Source organism: Mustela nigripes, chromosome 10 (assembly GCF_022355385.1).
Source record: "Mustela nigripes isolate SB6536 chromosome 10, MUSNIG.SB6536, whole genome shotgun sequence".
In the NCBI taxonomy this organism is placed as follows: domain Eukaryota; kingdom Metazoa; phylum Chordata; class Mammalia; order Carnivora; family Mustelidae; genus Mustela; species Mustela nigripes.
The window spans coordinates 15,341,155-15,360,531 of NC_081566.1; the positions used below are offsets into that span (position 1 = coordinate 15,341,155).

General features: G+C 37.9%; 2 protein-coding genes across 3 annotated transcripts in view; both read left to right on the forward strand.

Annotated features, from left to right (window-relative positions):
• The first annotated feature begins 577 nt into the window (after positions 1–577).
• Positions 578–1,051, forward strand: LOC132026325 (large ribosomal subunit protein eL32-like). Its single transcript, XM_059414234.1, has one exon. The coding sequence runs from the start codon at positions 578–580 to the stop codon at positions 1,049–1,051; it is 474 nt and encodes a 157-aa protein (XP_059270217.1).
• An 8,787-nt stretch (positions 1,052–9,838) lies between these two features.
• The window catches only part of KCNK2 (potassium two pore domain channel subfamily K member 2), a 223,915-nt gene continuing 214,376 nt past the window's right edge, over positions 9,839–19,377 (forward strand). The window contains exon 1 of one of the 2 annotated variants that reach the window (XM_059414015.1): positions 9,839–10,275. In XM_059414015.1, coding sequence (XP_059269998.1) covers positions 10,242–10,275 — 34 coding nt within the window. In that variant the 5' untranslated portion in view covers positions 9,839–10,241. Of the gene's footprint in view, positions 10,276–11,523; positions 11,614–19,377 lie in introns of those variants that run through there. The other variant, XM_059414017.1, reaches the window with a different exon arrangement.

Consider the following 19,377-nt stretch of genomic DNA (forward strand, 5'->3'; position numbering starts at 1 on the left):
TCTTTTAAGATGTGTTAAAATAAGGTAAGGTGTTTTTTTACCCTCTTGTACTTTTACCTGAATTTCTGGGGCTCTTTGAGGTCTCCGAGGGGACTGACACCCAGTGTAGTCGTTCTTACAGGACTTTATGAGTGCCTGTCCACCTGCGCCATTTTGTTCCATGTGTTCTTGAGAAGTGCCAACAGCTCTTTGAGCAGTTTGGTTTATCCAAGGAATGATTCTTTTTTTTTTTTTTTTTAAGATTTTATTTATTTGACAGAGAGAGAGAGGGATCGCAAGTAGGCAGAGAGGCAGGCAGAGAGAGAGGGGGAAGCAGGCTCCCCACCAAGCAGAGAGCCTGATGCGGGGCTCGATCCCAGGACCCTGAGACCATGACCTGAGCCAAAGGCAGAGGCTTTAACCCACTGAGCCACCCAGGCGCCCCACCAAGGAATGATTCTAAATCACTAAAAGCTCCAGTGGAAATAATGGAGGCATTTTAAAGTATTGACTTCCAAGGGCGGGGTGGGAAGGATAGGCACAAAATATCATTTTTCAGTATATGATATAAATTAATTTGGTATCTCGCAATAGGAAAATGGGAGTCAAGGGGTCCTCCTTCCCCAGCTCTGCCTGCGGGAACAGCAGCCATTTCCTACTTGGCATCACGGCCACCTACAGACCTCTGGGGAAGCCCAAGGTCATTAAAAAGAGGACCAAGAAGTTCCAGCACCAGTCAGACAGATATGCCAAAATTAAGTGGGACCGGCAGAAACCCAGAAGCACTGACAATAGGGAGCACAGAAGATTCAAGGGCCAGATCTTGATGCCCAACGTTGGTTACAGGAACAGCCAAAAACCAAAACACATGGTGCCCAGTGGCTTCTGGAAGTTCCTCATCCACAGTGTCAAGGAGCTTGAAGTGCTACTGACGTGCAACAAATCTCACTGTGTGGAGATTGCTCACAGCGTCTCCTTCAAGAACCACAAAGCCATTGTGGAAAGAGAAGTCCAGCTGGCCATCAGAGTCACCAGTCCTGTTGCCAGGCTGTACAGCGAAGAAAATGAATAGACAGAAAGCTTATGTGAATATCGTATTTGTGTTAATAAAACCATAAAACTACCAAAAAAAAAAAAAAAAAAAAGAAAAGAATCAGTGAATCTGGTGACCAGACTTCTTTGATATTTCTTTAATCAAGCATATGGGTTTGAGAGAAAGCACTAGCTTTATAAGAGGCTGATAAATGTAATAAGACAATGAATTTACAGTCTAAAATCACAAGAAGGCTGAGGGACAAGCGTGGCAAACTAATTAAAACACTCTGCTATCAATTAGCTGTGTGAACTTGGACAAGACATTTCACTTTTCTGGACCTTTGGTTTTGGTTTTTCTCTATAATTTTTTCTTCTGTGTATGCAAGATGAAATTAATAAGTTTGTGGATATAATTTCATTCATTCCTTAGACAAATGCATTGATCTTCTAATGTGCCAGGCTAATTACCAGATGCCAACAATTCAGTACCAAGCACAATAGACTTGGTTGCTATGCTCTTGGAGTTTATATTCTAGTCGAAAGAGACATACGTTAATCAAAAATCATAAAAAACACAGGGAAAAATATAAATTAATGAGTTTAAAGGGGAAAAATACTTTCGACTATTTAAAAGGGGGAATTGAGCTAGTCTACCATGGGCATTATATTCTGTGCTAGGGATAGTTCAAGGAAAAATAAAATGTTTATGACATTTGAAAAAAATAGTTTTATTGAGTCTCACAGAGAAAATTTTATATTCTTATTTAATGATGTAGAGAAAAAAATCAGTAGTTTATATGAAAACTCTTTACAGGTACAAAACCAATTTTGTTAGGCAAAGATAAGTTTCTAAGAGTGAAGTACAGATGGACCTCTTATGTGTGAGAGAGAAAATGGGCCACATTTGTGAGCTGGTTGCAAGGCATGGAATGGGAGGGATTATGTGGAGTCTAGTGGGCAAGATGGCGGACCGTGAGGCAGTGTGACCTGTGCCCCTCTCCTGATCCCTTAAATTTTAAATCTACTCGACTCACATAGTGCTTCAGTGGAAACTGGTGTAGAGGTTGGACTCTGCAATTCTAGCCAATAGGCAAAAAACTAGAAATGCTTGAGAATATCAGCTGTTAGGATGAATGGGTAAAGGGGTGGTATATATACACAATGGAATACTATGCAGCCGTCAAAAAGCCAAAATCTTGCCATTTGCAAAGACGTGGATGGAACTAAAGGATATTATGCTAAGCAAAATAAGTCAATCAGAGAAAGAAAACTCTCATATGATCTCTCTGCTATGAGGAATTTGAGAAGCAGGGCAGGAAGTCGTAGGGGGAAGGAAAGGATAAAAATGAAACAAGGCGGAATCAGGAGGGAGACAAACCATAAGGGACTCTAAATCTCATGAAACAAACTGAAGGTTGCTGGGGGCGTGGGGGAGGGAGAGGGTGTCTAGGTGATGGGCATTGGAGAGGGTATGTGCTATGCTGAGTGCTATGAATTGTCTAAGACGATTCACAGACCTGTGCCCCTGAAACAAATAATACATTAAATGTCAATAAAATTAAAAAAAAAAAAGAATATCAACTGTTAGGAATCCACAGAAAGCAAAACTAGGGTTCTTTGGGCTCACAAAAGTATGGCATTGGATTGAAGGTTAACTTCAATAAGATTTTTGTGGAGAAAGTGAGTCCATAAGGCATTGGAGGTATACTACAATTTTAATTATATGCTATATATTAATTATATATATATATTAAATAGAAGTTATATATATATAATTATATATGTATATATTAAATAGAAAAATGCCCAAGAGAAAAGTGACCCTGTTTTAACTTACGAAATGGCATCTGACGTCTGTGTGCAAGCCCTCTCAGCCTCACCTCCATGTGGGCTGACCTCACAACAACGGCATCTTCTGAGTGCACATTTCTTTCTGCCGCCACTGGCGTCACTGGTAGAAGCCTACTCTCATCAAACCCTTGTTTGTCTACAAATGAGGGGGTTGATGTCTCTGGGGGCATTGCCTTTATTTAGAATATGCATGCCTTTATTTAGAAACGAGCGATAAGGAGGAGGAAGGCGAAATCATTTCAAAAGGCTGATTGTTTGGCTAAGCTGTGAAAATATGATACAAATGGCGTTATGAATTTACCTTATCATCCACCCAATGTGACATAAAAGAGCACGGATGTAAAAAGCTGCCAAGTGGACATTTATTCTAAGATATGCTCTTGCTATTAGCTAAGCACCTAAGGCAGGCTTTGGTTTCAGGCCTCGCTACATTGCAGAGAAAAAAAAAATTTTTAGGTTGTAAGTCTTCAAGGTGCTCTTCTCATTTATATGTAATTTTGAGAGTCTCAAACCCTACTTTCCTAAAGGATCAGTGTTGTTACTGATCATTTACCAAGGTTTATGGTTGGGATCTTACAGATTTCGTATTTATTACTTCATGTAAAGCTTTTTTCCACTAGCAAAAACCAGAACAAAATCATAAAAGAACCTCTGGGATTCATAAATTCTTCATATTAATACCTGTGTCATGGTGTCACTGTACAGTGCTTAAGGATTTTCTGTGGTATGGCATTTTATACAGAGTACTAAAGGGAAATAAATAATTATACATACGATAAATCATATCTATCTCTATGATTATATATAACTATATATTTCTATATAAAACTATATTTGTATTAATACTCATAGTTATACACACATACACACAGATGTACTTCCATGGATTCCCTTGAAAATTAAGCTCGACACAAGGTTTAAGGGCAATGCTTTATTGGGAAGAGAATCCCAGGGTAACTCGAGTGAGAAAAGAAGTGTGGCAGAGAACAGTGGGGAGCAAATGCAAGAAGATGTGTTAGCATGCTGACCACTGCTTCACAAAGAGCCGCAAAGAGGGCCATTCCATCCGCTGTGCACCTGCTTGCGCACGTGTGGCATTGTTTGGTACAGGCAACATGGCAAAATCCTGCATCTAAAATCCCATCTGGGGGAAGAAGTGAGCTGATATTTATCTGACAGCTCTCCTTCATCTTCTGCTTCCAGGTCACAGTTTGCTTCATGAGAGTTGACTCAGCAATACTCAAGAATTTCTATCACCTGGTCCCTTTGGCAGCTTTGGATATGTGCTTCTGGCTTCTAAGTCTGGAAATAGTGGGAGGAACCAGGACTGTAGAAATGCTGTTTGTTTGGCCTCAGATATAAAATCATGCTTCAGACTCCAAGATCTATCCATAGCTGAGATGGAGGAAGTTGCTGAGGGTCTAGGAAATTGGTAGAGCCAAGAGAATATAGATAGGAGCATAAGATGTGTATGATTCAACTCAAATATACATATCTAGATGTAGCAATAGTATCAACCTAATATACAGTATAATGCATTCTCAGATTTCTGCATTGAAGGAGGAGAAAGAGGTATATATGAGCTTCTACGGAATAGAATTTAAAAATACGCTGAGCTTTGGAGGGGGTGTTTGTATTTGTTGAGATTTAAGACAAGGTCTGAAAACAGAGTAATGAAGATGTATTTGGGGGATTTGGCTTAGGAAGCTGAGAAAATCACCTTTACCTGCTCACCTCTCTCTCTTGCCCTTGGGATTTCACTTGCAGTAAAATCGTGTTTTTCTGGAAATAGACAAGATAGTCCTCCAAAAAATGCCAAGAATCAGATACTTAGGTAGAGATGTCTTTCCAGAGCAAAAGAAATAGTTAGGTCTTTGGGTTTCAAATATCTTCCCTCCCCTGCTTATAGAAGTAAACAAAAAAGAGTTAAGAAGCCTGAACAATGGAAGTGAAGAAGCTAAATCAATAAACTTTAAATTCAGAAACCTGCAGTGTGGATAATAATCTTTCATGTCAATAAGACTGAGAGTTACGAGTGCTAAATTTTAGATTTATTTTCTAGATGCTCTAGGAAGAGATCTGTGTATGTATCAACAATGTGAGGGATCAAAATAAAGTATACTTATAACAGGAAGTTACTATGAAATAAAGTATCACAGGTAAGTTGATTTTTTAACCCGCTGAGCCATCCAGGAGCCCCTGGTAAGTTGATTTTTTAAAAGATCTTATTTATTTATTTGACAGACAGAGATCACAAGTAGCAGAGAGGCAGGCAGAGAGAGAGGAGGAAGCAGAATCCCTGCTGAGCAGAGAGCCCAATGACCTGAGCCGAAGGCAGAGGTTTTAACCCACTGAGCCACCCAGGCGCCCCACGTAAGTTGATTTTAAAAATAAGAGGCAATTAACTTTGGAGTGAGATTCTGGAAGTATCCATTAGACTTCCATATAGAGAATGGAAGAATACAAACTCTTGAAATACAAGGTTTCAGGAGATAAAAATATTTTTGGAACCCTGTAACTGTGTGTTTGGTACTCTAGAACGATTCAAGCATTTCTGCATTAGATATTTATATTCTAATTGCCAGTCATTTGTTCTAATTGGTTAATATAGGCCCTAAATACATGAATGTGGAGAATTTGTTTAAGATAGATAGAGATTGCTCCATGGAAATGACACGTTTACATCTGGAATTGCAGACTAGTAGCTGTGGGGGTAAATCATGCCTACAGATAATTCTCAAAGGTTTTTAAAAATCAGGAAATATTGCATAACATTTTAATGAATGACCATACCAGGTGTTCAGCCTTCTGAGGCTGAAAGTGTTGGCTGGAGGTGTCTGTTGGCTGGAAGGGTCCTCACTTTAATTTAAGTGTACCCTTGATGCTGGTGCTCTCCCCTTTCCTCACTCCCATCATGTCCAAGCCAATCATTCTTGTCTTCTGTAGGCAATTATAACTGCTCTCCTACTCAAACAACCATCTTCAAGAAAATTACTCCAGAGAGATGTCACCCAAGTGTTCATCTTTTAACTTGTTATTAGTGTTTGCTAACTTTGGTTTCACCATGCTTGGTGGTTTTGTTTGGTCCTTATGTGCTCCTCATTGCTGTCTCTGGCCATATCTCCAACTCTGCCTCTGCCACAGGTGCCATGTTGATGTGTTGCCTTTTCTTTCTTGGGACACTTTCCACCTACTCTGGTTGGAGTTTGGTTCCCTCTTCTTCCACGGTACTAAAAGTGAACTCTACAACTCTTATGGTTGAGTCACCCTGATATCCATCCAATTGGTTGAGTATAACTACTCTACTTCCACTGCACCTGTGATAGATAGTTTGCATAAATGTCCCCAATTTTCTATGTTTCCCCATATCCACATTCTTTGGTAGTATAAGCCCCCCAAGACTGAGTCCAGGCCTCTCTGGCACCTTGCTTGACCCTAAAAATTTGACCCGAACAGAGGCTTTAAAATGCACTTGCACATTTCCACCTCCACTCTGACCTCTGATTGCCTTGAGACCATACTCAAGCTAGCCTGAGAACACACCTAGGCTAGTCTCTTAGAAGGACATGCAAGATATGTGCAAGTGAAAACACCAGAAGAGCTCAGTGGTCCCAGCTGGGGCTTCTCCCTATCAAAGCCTGTAGTCAGCTGACCTTCAAACACATTGAAGAACACAGTCAAGATCAGGTCACTTCCTTGACTCGCTGCTGATGCACAAAATGAGCCCATATGAGAACCCAGAATTGTCATACTGACTTGTACAAAAATTGAAATAATAAATGTATATTGTTTGAAGCCACTTAAGCTTTGGAGTAGGGTTGTTACACAGTAATGACTAACTGATATGGTGTCCCAGGGAGTGAGATTTTGGTTGAATTTAGAATGTAGTCTTCTCATGAAAAATGAGTAGATGTATGAGAAGAGCTACACACTTAACAATACGCTAAGAAAAATATATTCTTACTATATTTTGAAATTGCTCAGAAACAAAAAAAAATAGAAAATCGTTGAAGGGTTGCTTTGGGTTAGGTTGTTTTGATTTGGAAGAATGTAAATATGTCTCATCTAAAAATCAAACATGTTCTGGAGACATTCAAACCCAATGTTTGTGTTGTAAGTGGCATTCCAAACCCATTTCCACGTAGGTAGGGGACCTTGGACTGACATACAGAAGAAATTTCCCAACAAACCATTGCCTTCACTGTAACTTTGAGGTCTCGGTGCAGAAATGTGAGTAGAAATAAGTGCATTAGGGACCTCAGAAGGCTTGGCAGTGCTTTTTAGATGCTTATCTGAGCCACACGAGTTAGGAATCTGGGATGGAAAGCTCCTAAGAATAACCATTCTCACGAAATTTCCAATCCCTCTTGTTTTTGGCAGAATTTTAAATTCCGTGGAAATGGCTCATGTCACAAGACTTCTGTGTGGTGTTGGCCAGCACCAGGAAGAAGAGCGGCCCAGGAAGGGAAAACCAAACCAATGTGGTTGCATGTTTTCACGCCTTTGAAAAGGTTCGGGTTTGGCTCAATCCAAGAAAGAGCACTTGGGGTTTTTATTTTCTGCCAGCTCCTTCAAATACCATTCACCTGACTCATGATGCTTTGAACATCAGGAGGAAACAAGGGAGTGCGTAAATTTCCAATATTCCTCATGTTCAGAAATTCTTTGAATGAGGCTTCCTCTTACTGGGAGAAGAAACAGGAATACCACTGGACCAAGATGGACTTGCACTGTAGTCTTCACAGAGGGGTGGAGGTGGCAATGCGATTTGTGAATCAGTCAACTCATTATGTGCCACAAATGTAGGTGATACCACCAGAATTCACTCCTCCCCTTAGACAGCCCACATGGTCAAGGAAGGGGGAAGAAGCTGGACCCAATTTTCTGGCTTGTTCTGAAATTTCACTGGAATTTTAAAACCCAGCAATGTCCCTCATTTGTGTTTTTGAGAATTATTTTGCCATTTCAGTGTCGCATGTGCTGATTCTACTGTCTTGAATGTCCTACCACCTGTTGTCTGCCTAACAGATGCCAATCTACTCCTCCATGCTGCTCAGACATCAACCTTTATCTCACCCAACCTAATTAGCCACTCCCTCATCTTTGCTATCCCTCTACAGAGTGTACAAATTTATATTGGTGTGTTTAACATACAAGACTGTGTTCTCAACACAGTGCCTGGGGGCACAGTAGATGTTTCGTAAAGGGAAATGGATTGCACGATACAACACTGTACAACACTATACAAGCCTTCCATCAGCATTAGCCTCTTCCTTATGTCTTAACCCCATGCTACTCACTCACTCTTCGTTCCCAACTTAACTTCCCTGCAGGTTCCGCACACCCTCTCCGTCTTCCAGGTCGCTCTGTCCGCCTCATATGAAAACACAAAAGGTCAGCAAGTGCAACTGATCTAATTCTAAGGTGCTCATTTAAAGGGATCTTAACTTCCATACTCCAGCAACATTTAAAGCACTGAATATTGGACATCTAATACTATGGCAATATTTGGATTTATAATATGGAAACTCTCTCCCGTGAAGGTAAAACAGGATAAGGATAATCTGATGTAGTTTATTTTTCGAGTTGCCAGTGGCTGGCTGGGGACTTGATCAGATAAGAGCATGACATGGTACTAATGAAGCAAAGGTCAGGGTTCGCATCCCTGTCTAGTCCAATTAGCATTATTGTTTTGCACATTTCCCTTCCCTTCCTCTCAATCTCAGCCAAGTCTCCTGCAATTTAGAGCAATTGTGCAAAGGGGTTCCTGAAAAGAGAGGACAGGAGGGACAAAAAAACCAAAAAAACAAAAACAAAAAAACACTCTTATTTCTGGAAAGTAAGCTGACAGCTTATATGTTCTTGCGTGTGTGTACATGTGTGCTTGTGCATGGGAGGGTCACTGTTAGCTTGTGCACAAATGTAAGTGTCTGTCTACCTAATCTCTCTCTCTCAAATGATTTGAAAAGCATTCATTGTTTGAGTCAGATGGAAGGATTATGTTACTTGAATACTGGTATTTAATGTATATTATCACATTTGTTATCATATCAAAACCAGATGTTTAAAATTTGGACTAGAAATTCCATAATACGGATTGTATTACCTCAGGGTCACCCTACCACCTAATGTTCACTGCTCAGCTGTATTTTGTTATGGCTTTAATAGAGCAATAATGTGTTTCCACAAGTCTTAGTCTGGTATTAGATAACATGTGGGCTAATTTTGGTGGGTTGAGCAGACTGGTAGGGGGTTTTACAAACCAGAGCAATTTGCTTTCCCAACAATAAGAAAATACATGAAGAATTGTTGCTAATGGTCAAGACATCTCTCTCTCTCTCTCTCTCTCTCTCTTCCCCACGCTCCTTACCTCCTTTCTTCTCTCTCTCACCCTTTCCTTATTTATCATTTTCTTTCATTCTTTACCATTAGATCCTTTATTTTTTTTTAATCATCATTTTTACTGTCTCCACATGTCCCTCAAACTTCTTCCAGAAACAGAATCTACCTACAATTACTTGATCTCGGCCAAAGCTATTTGAAACCTTCCTCTTAATTTGCTTTTCTCACATGGCTGCTGTACTGATAAAACTAAAACAAGCAACTCAGAAAACTGATAACATTCTCGATTTAAAAAAATTATAATCCAGGCAATTTAGATAAGGTTAAGGAGAAAGAAAGAAAGAAAGAAAGAAAGAAAGAAAGAAAAGCCCCCGTGGAAGCAAGCCAGCGATTCATCTGTTTGCATTAATAGGTTCCAGCAATGGCACTACAGGCACGGAAAGCCTGTTCGCCACTGCACTTAGCAAGCACATGAGCTTAAAAATAAACTTTGACAATGTAGTTCTCTTTGTCCTTTCAGGAATGGAAAACATTATGTACTTCAAAGCATACTAAGCCTGATTTTAAAATCTAGTTGGGATATTGTTACCGTGGCAATTGGGAGGGTCTTCAGGCAGTCCGTGGAGGCTTCGTGGGCAATAGTGCTCAAGCCACAGACTAGTGAGAGTAAATGACGCTGGCAAATCTTAATATGCTCCTTCACGAGGAAGAAACGTCTGTCTTTTAAGCTCCCTGGAACAACCGGGATCTAGTTCCTCATTTCAATCAGGAAATCTCTTTCTGAACCAAACTGCTAAGACAGAGTTATTGGAGTAGCACATTTTACTGGCGTACAGCAGCGTTGGTTCATTTTGGAGTGTTTTTGGACAGGAAATCGATCTACAGGGTAACTTTCACACAAGAAAGGAAACAGTATGGGACGATGGCTTGTTAGTACAAGTGACTCTGTTTTGGATATTACGGACAAGAAACCTTGGTGGAAGAACGGCATTCAAGATCACAAGCATGATGACTCCTGATGAAAACATCCCCAAATGATGAACCCACAAGCAAAAAGGAACTTCTACTGTAAGTATCTCAGCAAGAATCACGTATCTCATTTGTTTTCAAATTTTCTGGAGTACATGGAGTAGATTTCCAAGCGAGTATTTGATGTAGGGAGTCTTCCTAGACAAGTCTATAATTAAACTCATTGGGTGGTTCCAACAGAGGGTTAGTTACTGGAATTTTTTCCATGACCTTGCAACACTGAAATAAATTGCACGTTCATGTGGGCATGTTTTATATAATAGGCATGTTATATCAGGCTTTTATTGTGTGATGTCTTAATTCTGGCAATGCAAAGTTAATGAACATGAGTATCTACACATTCCATTACATTTGGACTCTGGTCATTTAAACTGTCTTTGCTTTGGTTTCATGTTACAGTTAATCTTGTAATCAATTTTCCACATATAGATTGACACATGTTATTTGCAATTTACTTAGAATATTAGTTATTTTCTCAGTGACTCTTATTTGTTTACTAGGGAAGAGATAGCTCAGAGTCTTAGAAATGGGGAAGAAAAACTCTGATAGGTTACACTAAAACCTGGGAATGAAGACTTTTTTTCTTTTTACATTTCCATATTTGTTCGGTGAGTAGTACTGTTTGAAAAAATTGATTAGATGTCTCTATGTAAGATTTTTCACTCCATTGGAATAAAATTATGATCTTGGAAATGGAAATCAAGTTCATCAGTAGCATAATCCTATGTAAATATTCAACATAGCTAAGTCCATCTTTAGTGCCTGGCAGAGTACATACTTATTAGAAAGTTTTTGAATGTGTATATGTTGGTGTTGGGTCATAGGACAAATGTCTTGATTGTACAGTAATCATTTCATATTAGGATTCTATTTTATTAACTTATCCATGAATGTGATTGAATTTTGTTTAACAGAAACTGCATAATAATGAGGTTACATTGCATTACTGTTTCCAATAAGGAATTTCTTTAAAAATGAAATTTTTAATCAATTTCTATTCTTGGTTGTTTTTCTCTTCAAATACAAGGGTTTGTTCAACTCATTGTTTATTTGAAGGGATATAAAGTTTTTGGAGCAATTCAGTATATAAAATATCAGCTGATTTCCAATTAGGATGCAATTTCCAGGTGTTAATTTGTAGCCCTGGAATTGTAATTAGCTAATTTGGAGCCCCCTCTGCTGAAGATTGGTGGGTAAGCCAAGACATTGGCCAAACCCTCAAATGGGGGAGATCATTTTTTAGGTGTAAGGAGCATGAAAATAAACTGAGAGGCAAGTGGATGAAGAGACTCTGGGAGTCAAACCAAGCGTTCCTGGAGTGACAGGAGAGAAGCAGAAAACACGGAGAAAGGCACTGAATGGGAGAGAGCTAGAGAGGTAAGGTAGTTTTATTAGAGCTGCTGTCTCTATCTTCTACCATGCCAGATAATAATGCCAGAGATAATTGTTAAACTGAATACATGTCCTTCTGCTATTACAAGTAACAAGAATGCTATACAGGTGATTCTACCCCATCTTGTTAGAAGTGGTGGTAGAATCCTTTGGGTAGAAACTGACAGGAACTGTAACTAAGCAGCAATTATCATCAAGGTAAAATACTTTGGGGTAATCATATACAGCATTTGGATAAGCTTAAATTATCCCATTAACAGTTCAGTTCTGTCTCCTACTTAGAAGTATATTTTACATATGATTTATACAGATAAATCTGTCAGAATATAGTTCTCATTAGAATAAGCCATTCTATAGGAATCATTTGAAAGCTCTCTTAAGAATTAGAAGATTTGTTATCATCCACACTATTTTCAGGGTAACATCATCTGGATTTATTATGTAGAATTCTGGAACCTCAATCAAGAAATGATGTAACATTACAGAAGTCCTGAGGCATATGACTATTTAATGAAAGCCAAGTCAGTAATATATGGTAGAATGATTACAATTTTGAGGATTATCTTCAAAAGGAAAATGTCAGCTTAGAACCCCTCCACCCTCCAGAAGGATCGGGATATAGTTGCTGAGGACAAATGATAACTTGAATTTTTATGGCGTGATATATTTTTTTCTAGTTAGTTGTTTGATATCAGAAAGATCTATACCCAGAACTATTCAAGATTTGCCATACCAAGAGAAAAGAGTTCCCTGCCATTGGTAATATGATCTAGACAAGGAGATTCAAAATGGAGGGGAAAGAAAAGTACTTGGAGATTTGGAGTCAGACAAATGTTTCTTGGAATTTCAGACCCCATAATTCCAGTTACTTATAGGCTATGTGACCTGGAGAAAATTACTCAAACTCTAAGTTTCTGATTTTTCATATATAATATGGAGTTAACAATTCTTCCTCCTTGGAATTACTACTGTAAAGATTAAATGAGACAGTTTGTGCCATGCTTGGCCTATAGTAAGAGTGCAGTAGGATGGCTAACCTATATGAGATCTTGGGGCCATTCTGAAGAAGCGGTTCTGGTCATTCTAGCAGTTTAAAATAATTCCTAAATTCCTTGCTTGTGCTAAATGCTACCCAAAGATGAGGCTCGATGGAACTATCTATTCTTCACTTAGTGAGCTCTTAACATAAGAAAATTGGTAAGCAAAGCCCCTATAAGTGCAATGAGAGAATGAGTAAGGTGCTCAGAATATACAAATCAAAAATAACCAAGTTTTTTAAAGATGATTTAAACACGTGAGGATGTAAAATCAATTTGATTGACTGTCTACAGTCCTCAATGATTCAGACAGTGGAAACACTGGATTGGCCATCATTAATTAAGTTTCCCTTCCATCCTGTGACTAATCATCTTAGGGAACCCACTGTAATCAGCAAAATCATTCTCAGCAGAAATGGTGTTTTTGAGAGTTTAAGGACTGAAAATGTTCATCTTCAAGATATTTCCTATGACATCTTTCTATAGTGCCTACAGAAACCAGAGTTTTATGTGGACAGTGTATTTTGATGATTTGATTTATTGTGTTCATTTGTTACAAGTGCAAAGCTCTTGGCAGAACCATCATTCTTATACTATGGCTGAAACTGGCTTAAGCAATGTTTCCACATCACAGCTATGAAGTAACAATCTAGCTGTCAGATTTCCTATGTGGAAAGCTACCATGTATTTGGGAGAGTGTCAGCAGTGGCTATTAAAGAAAATATTATCTTGCATCTATATAGTGCCATTTTCTTTTCAAAGGATTTCCACATATATTATTTCATTTGTTCTCATCCTTAAAGCAGAGAGGGATGCTACATTTCTTCATTTGCTGCATAATATGAATAATAAAGCAGAACGAAGCAGAGTAGTCTAGGGAGAATGTTGAGTATAGAGAAAAGAGACTTTGCATCTAGCATACTTTGTCTAATGGTTTTATGACAATCACTGATTTTTATCCAGAAATATATAATTCATCTGCTTCATTCGTGCTTTAATGGGAGCCTTAAACTAAAGCAGTAATTAACACTTAGGTTAAAACGGAGCAGACCTAGTGCAATTAGGTCAACCTCAGTCAAGTGTGCAGAAAAATCTGAGTGTCTGCAATTCCCTGTCTTCTCCACTACCAATATATCCCAGACACTTCAAGAGAGTAAAGGTGTTCATATCTACTCATTTAAACTTTTTATTTTACAAAAGAATCAGGGCCACAAGTTGTGATCTTGGCAACCTTGCTTGGTTGGATCTGGACAATTGGATTTTATATAATTTATATTATTTTATTTATATTATAGATATAATTATTATAATGTTATATAATAATTATATGTATACCAGTTAATGAGGTGACAGCATCAGGTAAAACTCTGCTCCAGTTTCTCAGAGGCTGGTCAGCTACTCTCTTGCAGGCATAGATTCTGAGACTCAGGGCGTAGGTCTATCTGTCGACTCAAGTCTAGTAATCAGAAGTCTTCCTTGGTATGACTGAAGATTTTAGCCAGCAGGAACACAATTTATAGGTACAAGAGAAAAACAGAAAAACCATATAGCAGTAGAATCCGACTATCCCACAGTCAACCACAAGGTGATTTGGAAATGCAACGTGTTGATTTTTTTCATATTAGTAGCTTTGTGTGTGCAAGACTCTTTTTACCCAGCTCCTCATTCTCTTTTCATTTGAAAGGCTAACATTGCTACATGTTCGGTGCAATCGTTTTGGTTGGTGCTATTTCATGAAAATGTAGGCTTGAAGAAGAAATTGTCAATTAGAGAGGACTTTGATGCCTTTGAATGGAATCGAATGAAGCTTAGAGAAGCCCTTCCCTGGTTCTGCATGGGCACTGCTCCAAGAGTATTCCATGATTGTTCCTTCCTCCTGTGAGAGAAACGGCCCCTAAGTTAGACTAAGCGCAGCAGAGCTAGTGGCGATGTGATGACACATCATCACATAGCATGATGCCAAAGGCTTTGGTTTCCCTCATGCTGTTTTCCCCCTTTGAAACCCAAGGTGCAGGGTCAAGGTGGATAGAACAGTCCCGTGCAAAAGGCACTAATTTCTTTTCAAACCTTGAGAGTTTAGAGTTCTCAGTAGTGCAGTCCTGAAAAAGTTCTTGCTTCTTTGCCTTCATGTTTTTAAGATTTGATTTATTTTGAGAAAGGTGTAGAATTCTCACTCCTTCAGGGTGAGATAATCTGCTCACTGAACACAGCTTTTTGTTTATATATATATATATATATATATATATATATATATATATATATATATTTAAGTTATTTAAAAATCCACACGAAGTAAAAATCCACTAATGTTTGTGTGCCTAGTTCTGCGAGTTTTGACAAATGTGTAGTCTTGTAACCAGCACCATAATCAAGGTAAAGAACAGTTTTTTCACCCCCAAAATATTCTCTCATGATGCCACTTTCCTATGGAAGCTCCCTCATATGTAGGTCCTGGGACCACTTATCTGTTTTTTGTTTCTACGGTTTTGCCTCTTCCAGAATGTCATAGAAGTGAAATCAGAGAGCTTGCAACCTTTTCCGTCTGGTTTCTTTCACTTAGCGGAATGCATCTGTGGTTCCTCCCTGTCGTCATGTCTATCGATCCTTTGTTTCCCTTTATTGCCGAGCAGTATTTTATTGTACCAGAGTGTGTTGATTTATTCAACCCATGAAGAACACTCGGGCAGTTTTTGGTGATTCTGAACAATGTTGCTCTACATATAATTTGCTTCAAACATGGGTTTCTGTGTAAATCTGAGTTTTCATGTCTCTAGGGTAGATGAATACCTAGGTGTGGGCTTGCAGGTCGTATAGTAAATGGAAATTTCCAGAACGACTTTACCATTTTGCCTTCCTACCAGAGATTTGTAGTTACTCAGCCTTCCTGCCTGCCCTTGATTTTGTCATTTTATTTGTTCATTTGTTTTTCTTTCTTAACCGTTCTAATAAGTGGATCTAGTAAGATACAATGGCACTGCATTGTGTTGTAAGACATCGAGCATCTTTTCTTTTCTTTTTAAAGATTTCATTTATTTATTTATTTATTTGATGAGAGAGACAGACCGCGAGAGAGGGATCACAAGCAGGCAGAGCAGAAGAAGGAGAAACAGGCTCTCCACAGAGCAGGGAGCCCGATCTGATACCATGACCTTGGAATCATGACCTGAGCTGGAGGCAGACATCAAACCGACTGACCACCCCGGCGCCCCTATCTTTTCTTTTTTAAAAAAATATTTTATTTACTTAGTTAAGAGAGAGAGAGAGACAGAGAGAGAGAAAAAGCATGCAAGGGTCGGAGGAGGGGCAAAGGGAGAAGGAGAAGCTGACTCACTGCTGAGCAGGAAGCCTGATGTGGGGCTCGATCCCAGAACCCTGGGATCATGACCTGAGCCAAAGGCAGATGCTTAACTGACTGAGCCACCCAGGTGGCCCAGGCATCTTTTCATCTGCCTGTTTCTTATTTGAACATCCTGTTTAGTGAAATGTGTTCAAATCTTTTGTCTATTTTTTTTTTTTTTTTTTACTGGATCTTTGTTTTCTTATTGTTGGTTTTGAGAGTCCTTTTAAAATTAGGGGTATAAACTGTTGAATTTGTGATTTGAAGGCATTTTCTACTCTCCGCTCTTCATTTTCTTAACCATATCTTACAAAGAAAAAGATTTTAGTTATGATGAGATACATTTTTTTTCTCTCATGGACCAAATTTTTCATACTGTAGCTAATGATGTTTTTACTAACCCAACTCACAACCATTTTCTCTTGTATTTTCTTTTTTCAGAAGACTGTGATTTTATGTTTTACATTTAGGCCCATGACTCACTTTGAGTTAATATATTTTATAAAGTAAGAGGTGTCGGTGAAGGGATATATCTTTTGCATGTGAATGTCTAATTGTTTCAGCACCATTCCTGGAAAAGACTATCTTTTTTTTTTTTAATTAAAGATTTTATTTATTTATTTGAGAGAGAGTATGAGAGAGAGCACGAGATGGGAGAAGGTCAGAGGGAGAAGCAGAGTCCCTGCAGAGCTGGTAGCCTGATATGGGACTCAATCTCAGGACTCTAGGATCATGACCTGAGCTGAAGGCAGTGGCTTAATCAGCTGAGCCACCCAGGTGCCCTGAAAAGACTATCTTTAAACCATAAAATTGCGTTGGTACTTGTATTAAAAGTCAGTTCAGTATAGTTTTGTAAGTTTATTTCTGGACTCTCTATTTTGTCCAATTAATTTATGTGTGTATACTTTCACTAATAACATAGAGTTTTGATTAGCATGGCTTCACAGTAGGTCATGAAATCATGTAGTGTGAGTTCCTCTAAATTTGTTCTTCCTCGAAGTTGTTTTTTCTACATTCTTTGTTTTTCCATATAAAATTTAAAATCAGCTGGATGACATCTACAAAAATCCTGCTGGCATTTTGATTAGGATAGTGTTAACTCTCAGATAAATTTGGGGAGATTTGACTTCTTACTAATATTTGAGCCGTCTAATCCATTTCTTTTGTTCTGCTTCATTTCTAGCCTCACTTTTATAGTTTTCCTCATATAGTCTCTGCCCATTTTTTGTTAATTTATATGTGGGTATTTCACTTTTTTGGAGGTCTTGTAAATGATACTTTCAAAAATTTCTGTTTCTACTTTTCAGTGTTAATATGTAGATCTATGTTATTTCATGGAGAAAGAGCTATTATATGTATATGCAGATATGTGTAGAGAAAGTCTACAAACCAACATGAATATACCTAACAACCAAGTAGAAAAAGGCCAAACACACACACATGGAAAAGAAAATATAAAGTAAATACAAGTGATTTTTTAAAATATAGAATGAAATTCAATTTCATATGCAGGAAGAGAAGGAGAAAATATTTGGGAAATCAAATGGGAAATATTTTGATATCTATGTTATCAAAGGTGTGGGAGAACAGATGCTTTTGTAAATTACCAGTGACGGTTAGAATTGATGTAAACTTTATGGAAGATACTTTTGAATGTATATGAATATTACTGATGTACATAATCCCAGAGCTAAAAATTCTGCTTCTAGTTCATTCTATGGATACATAGACAGAAGACATCAGATGTCTAAGGGTATTTACTGCGACATTTCTTAATACCAGAACATTAGAAATAATGTAAATGTCCATTATTGTGAATGTGGTGAAATAAATTATTGTATGTGCATATTGTTGTATGGCTGTGGGAAAAAGAATAAAGCAATATAATATACACTCATGGAGAATGTCTCAACAAGACCATAATGTAAATTTCTCATTAGAATATAGCCCTCATAACTAAACTGAATGCTCCACAGTGCAGATTTTTTTTTTTTGCCCTTTAATTCACTGTTGTACCTAGAATAATCTCGGTACGTAGTAGGCTCAGTAAATACTTATTAAATGAATTAAGTGAATTTATTAAGAAGAAGAAAGCAAGATGCATGATATTTTGAGTTTGAGGTGTCAAAATCTAGGAGGTGGAAGATGCCCATTAGGTTGTTGGAAATAGGATTCTTGAGTTGGAGGTAAAAATTCAGAATTGTTAGTTAAATCCATAGATGAAGCAGTGAACAATGTGGAGAGGTAAGTGTATTGAGAAGGGGCTGGGCATTTCCTAATAGGTGGCATCAATATATAATGGGCAGGGGTGCGCCTGGGTGGCTCAGTGGGTTAAGCCTCCACCTTCAGCTCAGGTCATGGTCTCAGGGCCTTGCATCGGGCTCTGTGCTCAGCAGGGAGCCTGCTTCCCCGTCTCTCTGCCTGCGTCTCTGCCTACTTGTGATCTATCTCTCTCTCTGTGCCAAATAAATAAATAAAACCTTTTATATATATATATAATTATATAATATATTATATTCTATATTATATTATATAATTATATATATAATTAATAAATATAAATATATTCATATATAGTTTTATATATTTATATTATATTTTTATATAATATATAATTAGTTGTATATATAATATAATTATATATACAATTAATAAATATAAAATAATATTTATAGAAATAAATAATATTTTAAATTAAATTTTAAATAAATATAATTGTATTTTTACATAAATATATAATTAATATTTTATATTTATATATTATACATACATATATATACATATACATATATATGTGTATATATATATATATATATATATATAAAAAATAGGCCAATGGAGAAAGAAGAGCCAGAGAGGAAACTGATACTGGGCCACACCAGCAGTGAGAATCTAGGGGAAAATGGTATGTGGAGACAAAAGGGGGACTTATAAGAGAATGGGCAACTGTATCAAATGCCATAACTAATGTAAAGATAAAGACCCCAAAAAAGGCTGAAGTGTGTTCTTTGGAGTTGGTGGTCAAGAGAGTAACTGCAATGGCGATCTGACAGTTGGAAACTGTAAAAGCTTGAGGAACCTAGGAAGTGAGAAGTGGTATGGATATTAAGGCAGTAAAGTAAGAGGAAAGCGAAACACTAAAAGTTATACCAGTGTTTTAGATGTTCAGCCATAGCAGAAAGGAAGGAGAAAGAGAGAGGCAAAGTATCTAATAGGAAAGTTTGTCTTAGTTGCCAGAAAATTTAGCTCAATTTTTATGTTCATAGTAGGGAGCCAGAAAGAGGGAGAGATCCGCCTAATAAAATGATGGATGGGTTGAGGTTCTGGATGCGCAGAGACAGTATAGTCTAACTTTCTGAGATAAATGGTTTGATG

What these genes read in the sequence shown, in the direction of transcription:
- LOC132026325 (XM_059414234.1), top strand. Translation starts at nt 578, where the DNA reads ATGGGAGTCAAGGGGTCCTCCTTCCCCAGCTCTGCCTGCGGGAACAGC.